General features: G+C 41.8%; 1 protein-coding gene across 1 annotated transcript in view; it reads left to right on the top strand.

The window, feature by feature from the left end:
* Positions 1-591: 591 nt before the first annotated feature.
* Positions 592-10,621, top strand: part of LOC122562401 (probable E3 ubiquitin-protein ligase HECTD4) — a 293,168-nt gene continuing 283,138 nt past the window's right edge. The window contains exon 1 of the mRNA XM_043715258.1: positions 592-1,156. Coding sequence (XP_043571193.1) covers positions 986-1,156 — 171 coding nt within the window. The 5' untranslated portion in view covers positions 592-985. The remainder of the gene's footprint in view (positions 1,157-10,621) is intronic.

Here is a 10,621-nt window from a genome sequence, read left to right as displayed (position 1 = left end):
CTGCATTCTTGTATATTATTGTGAGTTGTCTTGGTGTGTCAATTCTGCTGTGCACTGTTGTGTTACGTATTCTCGCTATTTAATGAACATCTCTTTGCCCATGAATCGTGTCCAAAGCGTAAAACACTCCGGGGATTGTTAGCCTCCCGCTTTTAATTGTTCTTTGATGTAAGCCTATTCCCTATTGGGTTGCCCCTACTTTCCCTACAGATTCGCCACTGGTGTATACTTTCATTTTTGTGATGAATTTCATCCGATTCTTCTGCCCATTCCTGGGAAGATTGGCCCCCTTTCTCACGGGTCCTTCTTTCTGTTTTTATACCATTCTACTTTGATTTCCCAGCTGTTGGTTAATCGGTCTCCCCGTGCACCTCCCGGATGAGTAGTTTTCCTGGATTCCTTTTTTGTCCCCACGTGAAACCATGCCAATGATGAAGTACCCCGCCTGCCCCCCCCCCCCGTACAATCCTGTCCGACATCTCGGGTGTCAGCCTTTCTGCAGTGGGTGAAGCCCCTGCTGGTGGAAGAGCCCCGACTGGCCATTGCCCCCTGCTGGTGGATTGCCGGCTGTGCGCGCCGCCGTGCGTGACGCGGTGCATTTTGGGGACTGTCCCTTATCTGTCCAATATGGCGTCAGTGTGAGCGCTGACGGCCGCTGGGTGTGAAAGCGGCGCCGCTCCGACTGTCACTGAGTGAGGGACCAAGACCCAGCCCTATCCAAGCGGCCGCCAGCAACCCTCTCCTCCCCCGCGCTCTCGGCAGTTTATCCTCGGAGGGGTTGACTGTGTTTGAGCCTCCCCCACCCTCCCCAGTTGCCCCGCCCGCTCTCCTCCCCTTTCTGGTTGCTGGGGTGTTCTTCCCCCTTTTCTCTCCCTCTGTTATAAACATTTCCCTGCTGAGGGGCTGAAGAGATCGACGGGTTGCAATGGCGGCGGTGTGAGGCGGTAGCGCGCTGTCCGTGTGTTGGCGCCGGCCCTCGGGAGCCATGGCGGCGGCGGCTGCAGTGGCGGCCGCAGCTGCGGCCGATTCGGCCCAGTGGCTCTCGGTGAAAGAGGAGACGCTTTTCCTGCACGACGGCCTAATCAGAGTGACCGACCTGGTGGAGCTACCAACTGAGATCGGGGTTTCAGCCGAGCCTGGGGAGAACGAACAGGAGGTGAGCCACTCCCGCACCCAAAGCTAACCTCCTGACCTGTTGTTTATTGCTTGTGTGTCCGTTTGACAGGAACCACCACCCGGAGAAATACTGCAATTCACTGACAAGCTGTCCCTGGTTGGCCCGAGGCACCAACCACTCCCGGACTTTGACGCAGTCTAATAACTGCGAGCAAGATGGAGACAGTTATTAAAATGTATAAAATGTCTATATGGTGAAAAACGAATGTCAGACCGTCTCACCTTGGTCTGAGTGACTAATTCAGGTTAGGACAAACTCCCGTTAAGCCACTGAGACACAGGAGCCCTGTTGAGTGGCTTTGATGCGGTGACAGACCGCGGCCCCTTTATTTCCTTCAATCCCTTGGAGCAGCTGGGTTGCTTGGGAATGATTCGCGCTGATCCAGTCTCCCCCACCCGCCCCAAGGTAAAACCGAATAAAGCGAATGCGGAATAATACACGTTCTGTAAAAATGAAAGATTGTGGGATTTCGGCAGTATGCCAACACTCAGCTTTGCAGGTCAGAGAGTCCGAAATAGGCAAAATAAAACCAGTGTTTTGACCTGTGGGGATCGGTTTCGGAATTAGGGTTGTTGCAACTGGTGGGTATCTTAAAACTGAACATAAAACCGCATCTTGAATATTGCTTTCTAATCGCATTGATCATTTACTGCACTGATATTTAAACGATTTTTCCCAGATCATGATATTGCCCCTCCCATTAGCTTTTAAATGCGTGCAAGTGGAGGATAACATAATTGTGCAGTTGATCAGTGACCCCACAGCTAAATCTGAAATAACATGTAGAGAGATGGAGGGGAAGCAATAAAACATGAATGAAATAGAACAGTTGATTCGGATTGGGGTTTAATCTGCGAGTGTTATATAATCGGAAACTGGCAAGACTAAGACATTTTAAAATTTCTGCGTTTTTGAGTCGTTTTGAGGAAGATTGAGATGGGCATCAAAAATCGAATACTGTGTATACAGTAGTGATCGATCTGCATGGTGACGCATGTCTTACCGCGAGCACGATATGATTGCGAGAAGTAGGTTACAATATTCAGATAAAAGCAAAATGTCACAGAGTTGAACTGTTGGCCCAGTGTAGTGTTCAGGTTTGTGTTGTCAGATAACGAAGTACAGCGGGGAATTAAAAAAGTGAAAATATTTCTATGAATCTTGCCACAAAAACCAAAAACATGGAAAAGGACTTTGCAAAGTACAGTGACAACAAGAGACAGAAAATAGTATATAAAAGGGAAATAAAATTAGCAACTTGGTACGAGAATTGATTGATTTGAACCCTGAAGGAAGCAAGAATTATAGCTGGGATAAATGCCCAGTTAAAAGTACAGTTGAATATGAATAATGTTTTAATTGATTAATGTTTTAATTTGGGAGAGTTGATTTTGAATTTACTGAGGAAACACTTTCTATGTGTGAAAATAACTTGCAATGTCAGTAGCAAGTTTATACTAAGAAATTGGCGAATTTAAACAACCTTCCTTGCTGAAAAGATAGTTGTTTTCGGTGTCATTTCTGAAGAATTATGGGTCAAAGTTGATATTGAATGTAACACCAGTTTGCCTAAGTGTCCCAAGAGTTGAATGTTTTCCTTTATGCTCAGTTGGCAAATGTACTATTGGTTTCGAATGAAGTTGTTCAGATCCAAAAGATTGCATGTTCAATTTCAGTCCGTTACTTATTTAGTTTTGGTTAGCTTGTTCTCATTTGTTTCAACACTCAACTTGGCATGTGAAAGTGCAGCAGTGGGTTTATCTATTCAAATAAGTGTGTATGCGTATGACTTCGAGAACACAATCAAATTGGTATGTTGAATAAACTCATACTTACCAACTCTGTTGAAGGATGCCACTTACATGAGGCATGGTTGTTCGTGGGAATCCACAGTCAGGCCACGTCTTGGCTTAACACTTTGGGTGAAGCAGTCAGACAAATTAGAAGAACAGTGATAAATGCTATTTATATGACATCTTTAATTTGAATCATCCCAAGCATTATAAAACTAAAGATTGCACTGAGCCACAAGGTATTTGATCAGATTGCCAAATGCTTGCACATACAGGTAGTTTTAAAGACTTTGAGGAAGGAGAGGAGAGAGTGAGAGGTACGTGGATGGCATTCTGGAGCTAATTAGGACCTAGGCAGCTACAGGCAAAGTCATCAGCATTCAATAACAATGCTATCGGAAATAGTGAGGGGTGCATTAATATAAAAGGGCTTGAATTTACTGTTTTGATTTTTAAAAAAATCCATTCTGCAGAAACATAGAAACTAGGAGCATGAGTAAGCCATTTGCCCCTTTGCGCCTGATCCATCATTTATGATCGCGGCTGATAAATTATTCTCTCGATAAATTTTGATAAATATTTTAAAAAGTACTGACTAGAGTTCGCCCTGAGTTTATGTCAAACTTGTCTGCCGTGTTTGTTCCTTGAGCTCACTTTTACAAGAAAGCCTTTTCTGTATTTCCAGATCAGCACACAAATATTTGCCCATTCATCATCATGAATTTTTTTTCTCTCACTTTCCTTCATAAGTGTTTTTTTCCCCAACTTTCATACAATCCCAGTGCTGCCTATTGCTCTCTGATAAAACTCTTCACAAAATTCCTTTCTTTCTTCATTTGTAAACATGGATAGTAAGTGCTGGCAGGTTGTCAGAAGAAAGGTATCTCAGCTTTGCTGCCATTAAAAAAAATTTGAACAAAAAAGGTATTTAAATTGATTTTTACCTTGGTTCTGCTATATCCTGTGTTCTGAATTTAGTTAAATGGAATTTCAGAATTGTTGGCTGCACATATTTGTTGGGGTTTGATCATTCTGGTTCTTGTGATGAGTGAATTTTGTTAATCGTTTGCATACTTGCATAAAGCATTGAGTTTAAAAGTAATACATTCAGAAATTCTGAGCATTCCTTTAATGAAGAATTGCACTGCTATTTTTGCCCCAAAGTATAATCATACCTAAAATAAAATAAAGAACTGCAGATACTGGGGATATGAAACAAAAAGAGAAATTGCTAGAGAAGGGCAGCAGATCTGGCAGGATCTGCAAGAAGAAAGCAGAGGAGAAAGTGAGGTCTGCAGATGAGGGAGATCAGAGCTGGAAATGTGTTGCTGGAAAAGCGCAGCAGGTCAGACAGCATCCAGGGAACAGGAGAATCGACGTTTCGGGCATAAGCCTGATTCCTGAAGAAGGGCTTATGCCCGAAACGTCGATTCTCCTGTTCCCTGGATGCTGTCTGACCTGCTGCGCTTTTCCAAGAAGAAAGCAGAGCCAATATTGAGTCTGGTGACTCTTCATTGGACTCAAAATGTTAACTCTGCTTTTTTCCCCACAGATGCTGTCTGACCTGCTGAATTTCTGAAGCGATTTCTAGTTTTGGTATAATCAGACCTGGATTGGTTTTGTTTCTTGTGAGCGTTGTAACACCTGTCATCAGAAATTATAACTGAAAACTGAACGTCTCTTAGTAGCTACATAATTAGAATATATTGGTTTAGAGATGGTATTACTTTGCTTTGGAGTCTGATGTTATAGTGTATGTTGCTACCTGAATAAGATTTTCCAGCGCAGAACATTTTGGCAGTCAGTAACAATTAGTGTAACTGTTTAAGGTAATAAAATACTCTAGCTTCAGAATACTGTATAAACACCTAGCCAAATGGTGGGAGTATTTGGTCAGATGACCAAAAGCATGATTAAAGTGGGAGCTGCTGAAGGAGTGTTTTAAGGGAGAAAAATGAAGTAGAGAGGTAAAAAGAGAATTCCAGAGCCTGCTGCCTGGCAACTGAAGGAGTAGAGTACAAATTGAACAGGCATAACTAGTGAATTAGCTTCTGAAACATAGCCAGTAACCCAAGAGAAAATAAAGATGGTGATAAATTTAAAAACATTACTCCTGTCCGATACATACTTCTCCAGTAAGGGTTTGGAGAATCAGAGACAAAGGAGTGGGAAAACAATGTCCAGTTTATTTAGTGGAGTAGTGAGTAAATGTGGGGTACAGATCAGAGAGGAGTTGCTACACCACTTACAAATTCTGTCAACTTGATATCTTAGATTAGATTAGATTCCCTACCAGTCCGCCCAGACCCATTTCCCTCTGACTAATGCACCTAACACTATGGGCAATTTACCCGACCTGCACATCTTTGGACTGTGGGAGGAAACTGGAGCACCCTGAGGAAACCCAAGCAGACACTGGTGGAGTGTGCAAACTCTACACAGACAGGCAGTCACCCGAGGCTGGAATCGAACCTGGGACCCTGGTGCTGCTAGGCAGCAGTGCTAACCACTGAGCCAGCCGTGCTGCCACAAATATTGTCGGTCTTGTTTTCCAGTGACATGCTCCCCCTGCTATTGTTGATTCTCCAGATACAGAAATATGATTGGTGAAACAGCAAGGATGGGAGGTAAGGGAATCTGTCATTGGAGAAGGTAAACAGTTATCTTAAATAATCTTCCTTTTGATTGGAATATTCTATGTTCTCTGGAATTGGGATGACCACCTTGAGTCGAACTTTCAACATCCTGTGTGACCATGACAAGGTTTAAAGAAAATAGAAAATGGATGAAGGAGACAGAGACCCAAAAAGGAGATAAAAAGCAGGCCCTGAGGAATCACTGCCCTGTCCTTGGTACGTGTGCAACAGACAGAAGGTTACTATATATTAAACTCATGTAAGTGGGGCCTGAGGCGGCAGTCACAAATGAGAAGAAAATCATGCGGATTAATTTAATTTTACCTTGCCAAAACTGCTTATGATTATCTGATTGCTATTTCATTTAATCATCTATTGGAACTTTAGATGAATCTAATCTCAGTCTATTATTGTAAATTGGAAGTAGGTTTTTCCAGATGGCAGTGCAGGCACCCTTAGTTAATTGGCGACACCTTTTTCTCCTTTACACAGGCATAGTGTGAATCAGATCCAGTATGGTCATGTCCTTTGTACTGTATGGACTTCATCCTGTTTTGCATGTGCTACCTGAATATAAAACTGAAATGCTGCAGTTGTTTGTTGACTTTGACTTTGCAGAAATGTATTGGTCCACAATCTTAGCAGTAATAGAAAATAGCTGAAAAATGTGTTGCTGGAAAAGTGTAGCAGATCAGGCAGCATCCAAGGAGCAGAAGAATCGACGTTTCGGGCATAAGCCCTTCTTCAGGAATCGATATTTAAAACCTGGGGGCTGCAGTGAGAGAGGTACTCACTGAAATCCTTGTAGAGGGAGGAAGAGAGCTTCTTGAAGGAAGGCATCCTTGCAAGAGGATTTGCAGTAGGTTAAAATCAACCAGGAGAGAGTGAGGACTGCAGATGCTGGAGATCAGAGCTGAAAAATGTGTTGCTGGAAAAGCGCAGCAGGCCAGGCAGCATCCAAGGAGCAGGAGAATCGACGTTTCGGGCATAAGCCCTTCTTCAGGACTTATGCCCGAAACGTCGATTCTCCTGCTCCTTGGATGCTGCTTGACCTGCTGCGCTTTTCCAGCAACACATTTTTCAGCTCTGATCTCCAGCATCTGCAGTCCTCACTTTCTCCTAGTAATAGAAAATAACCAAAAGGAAGTCTAATGTTAACTTCAAAGTATTTGCCACTTTTGGTTGTATGGAAACTTTAAAATTGCTGTTAATGCTATGAAGGCTTTATGTTTAATAGTTTTGAGGGCTTTCATTTTGAAGAATTGAGAAAATAGATTTATTTCAAATTCTTTGGACATACCTGGATATTTTGTTTTGTAAAGGATCAGTGAAGCTACATATTGAAACTTTTGAATGAGCATTTCTTGGAACCGCATAATTTCAGCAAATTGTTGAAATCATTTTCTGGAAGTCATTTTATGTGTGTCCCAACTGTCTTGTTTGAAGAGTGTTCTGCAGGTAGTTGGAGTTTGTCTTAATTTTTATTTGGGGAAATCTACTGAAGACTAGCCTGCAAAGCTCATCTCTCTTGTTTCTGAAGCCACATCATTGCGAATTCAATGTGAAACCTGAATGTCATCTGTTGTGACTGGAAGACTTCTCAATATTGTTTCCTGAGCGAGTTGCATCTGCCAAGATCCTAGAAACAACTGGATGTGTCTTGTGGCCTGTCTACGTATGCCAGATCTGAACGTTCCAACTCTATTGGAATAAATGTTGTGCCATAATAAATCAATTTTGTGGTTATTAACAATAGATTTTAAAAGAAAATTTTTAGTTTAACTTGGTGCGATAACAGATGGAAATATTGCTGAAAATCAGGTCCTGCTATTCCATGAGCTGTCGCAAAAGCATAAATGACCAGTTTAATTACTAAAATGGTTAACTTAACCTGACTGACCACCAACCAGGAAAAATTCTCACTAGGTTGCGTCAATAAACAAGAAATAAAAACTAACGTCTTGCTCAAGGATTAATTCGTAATGATTGGCAAAACCAAATAATTAGTTACTAATATGCAAATTTAAAAGATACCCTCTTTAAAAATCCCAGCACATTCATACATAAAGAGGGGAAACAAGACAGTTGTGTGGAAAATGTAGTCAAAAAACAAATTCTGTAGATCGAGAATCCAACTGCAATCAGCAGAATGAGGTGACTTTCTCAGTTTGTTGGCAATTATAGCGCAACATCAACTGTACGATATTCGTTGGCTGGTCATTTGTACCTAAGTTGTTGCATGAATTGGAAGCTCTAGTCAGTGTCTTTTACTGCTAGTTTTCTTTTGATCCAGGCAAGAAAGATTGGTTTTCAGGTGTTTAGAGGTCTGAGTGTAACTGCTGTCTTCTCAGTTCTATGATGAACTCCAACTCAACACTCTTCCAGATTTTGTTGCCGGGCAGTTTTAATCCAACAACACTTGGTGCCAGCTCAAGTTTGAAAAGTTTTGATCCAGTTTCTCTAGAAATTATATGCTCTTGCATAATTAAATAAGTGAATATCACAAAGTTCCACATTTCTTTTTAAAAATAAAATTGGTTTTACTGTACAACATTCTCCAAATACAAATATATATGGTCCTAATAATAAAGAAGGGATACAGTTGACCATATTAGGAACTGAGTAAAATCATGGAGTCGTGGGACTAGAGAACAAAAGTGCACTCTTCCCATCTTGGTTGTAACAGTACCCACTTTTTCCATGTTTCTCTGTTCTGATTTTGTTTGAAACATTATTGCATAAGCCATATGTTGCCAAGTAATTGTATTCCTTTGGAAAAGAAGCTTTTATTCTTGCATTGGTTCATATTTAACATGCTGTTTTGATCTGATTGGGCTTTGTCTTGAAATCAGATGAGCTGTTACAATTTACTGAGTCTTTTCACTTGATATTTGTGTAATCTTGCCTACCTGCAGGAAGTGCTATAACACAAACAACAACAAAAGATTCTGTTAAGTGATTGTTTCATGTAATAAGAGTTAGTGAGAATAAGAAAGGAACCCTGAAGAAACTCCCAGGAATTTGATCCCATTAATGGAGCAATTAAAACTGGAGATGCTCAAGAAGTCATACTTTTTTCTGAATTATATATTCTATCTGAATATAGTGGTTCTAGAGAAGATCAGAGAGGCAAACAACTCACTGGAGGAGGTGGTTCCAGAAATATCCCCATCCTTAATAATGGAAGAGCCCAATACATCAGTGCAAAAGATAAGGCTAAAGCATTCGCAACAGTCTTCAGCCAGAAGTGCCAAGTGGATGATCCATTTTTGTCTCCTTCAGTGATCCTAAGCATTATAGATACCAGTCTTCAAATTCTGTTCACTCCAGATGACAGCAAAACAAGGTTGGAGGCACTAGAAACTGTAGAGGCTATGGGCCACGCCAATATTCCAGCAATAGTACTGAAGACTCGTGACCTCGAACTTGCTACTCCCCAACCCAACTTCTTCCTGTAATTCCATCCACTTGCTATTGTAATAAGTAGATTATAATACTGGCATCTACTTAATGTGGAAAATTGCCCAGCTATGCCCTGTACATAAAAAGCAGGTCAAGTCCAATGCAACCAATTAATATCCCATCAGTCTACTCTTGATCATCAGTAAAGTGATGGTAGTTGTCATCACTAGTGGTATCAAGCAGCACCTATTCAGTGAAGCCCAGTTTTGGTTCTGATAGTGCCACCTAGCTCCAGACCTTATTACAGCCTTGGTTCAAATGCGGACAAAAGAGCTGATTTCCAGAAGTGAGGTGAGAGTGACAGCTGATGACATCAAGGCTGCATTCAACAGAGTGCGGCATCAAAGGCTCCAGCAAAATTGGAATCATTGGTTATCAAGGGGCAAAATATTGGCTTGTTTGATTAATACCTGGCACACAGGAGGATGGTTGTGGAAGTCAGTCATTTAAACTCCAGGATATCTCTAAGGAGATGGATAGTGTATTAGATCCAACTATCTTCAGGTACACCAAAAATATCCAAAGGGTGTGTTTCCATGCTGTATATCTCTGACTCTATAATTCCCAGCCTTGGGCTTACAAATGGCAAGTAACATTTACATCACACAAAAGCCCTAAGCAATGACCATTACCAATAAGAGGCAGTCTAACTACTGCCCCGTGACATTCAGTGGTGTTGCCATCACTGAATCCCCCACTATCATCCTGAGTGTTACCATTGAACAGAAACTGAACTGGACTCTCCACATTAACACAGTGGCGACAAGAGCAGGTCAGAGGCTAGGAATGCTGTGGCGAGTAACTGACTACCTGTCTCCCCAAAGCTTGTCCGCTATCTGTAAGACACACACATCAGGAATTTGATGGAAAACTCCACACTTGCCTGGGTAGTTACAGCTCCAACAACACTCAAGCTTGACACCATCCAGGACCAAGCAGTTTGCGTGACTGGCACCAAATCCACAAGCATCTATTCTCTCCACTACTGGCACTCAGTAGTATGTACTATCTTCACGATACACTGCAGAAAATCACCAAAGATCCTTCCAAAAACCATAACCATTTCAATCTAGAAGGACAAGAGTAGCAGATACATGGGAAGACCACCTTCAAATTCCTCTCCAAGTCACTTACCATCCTAACTGGGAATATCTTGTCATTCCTTCACTGTCAGAGTCAAAATCCTGGAGTGCCAATCCTGGGCATTGTGGGTCAACCTAAAACATGTGGGCTGCAGCAATTCAAGAGGACAGTTCACTGCCACCTTCTTGGGGCAACTTGGGATGGGCAATGAATGCTGGCCAGTAGCAATGCCCACAGTCCACGAGTGAATAATTTTTTTAAAAAGTGAAGGAACTAGTCCGTGGAGGAATTTGGAAACAAGGAAAATGACAAGGTTTTTTTGAACAGAGTTAACATAGGTCAGCAAGCACTGGTTGTAGACACCAGCAATAGAGTTTTTGATTTAAAAAAAAATTGTGAATGCTGGAAATCAAACAAAAACCGAAATTACTGGAAGAGCTGCTACTGGTTTGGCTGAGAGAAATCAGTCA

This window comes from Chiloscyllium plagiosum, chromosome 25 (genome assembly GCF_004010195.1).
Source record: "Chiloscyllium plagiosum isolate BGI_BamShark_2017 chromosome 25, ASM401019v2, whole genome shotgun sequence".
NCBI lineage: Eukaryota > Metazoa > Chordata > Chondrichthyes > Orectolobiformes > Hemiscylliidae > Chiloscyllium > Chiloscyllium plagiosum.
The sequence above is the reverse complement of the archived record's forward strand: the minus strand, read 5'-3'. Positions and strand labels throughout refer to the sequence as shown.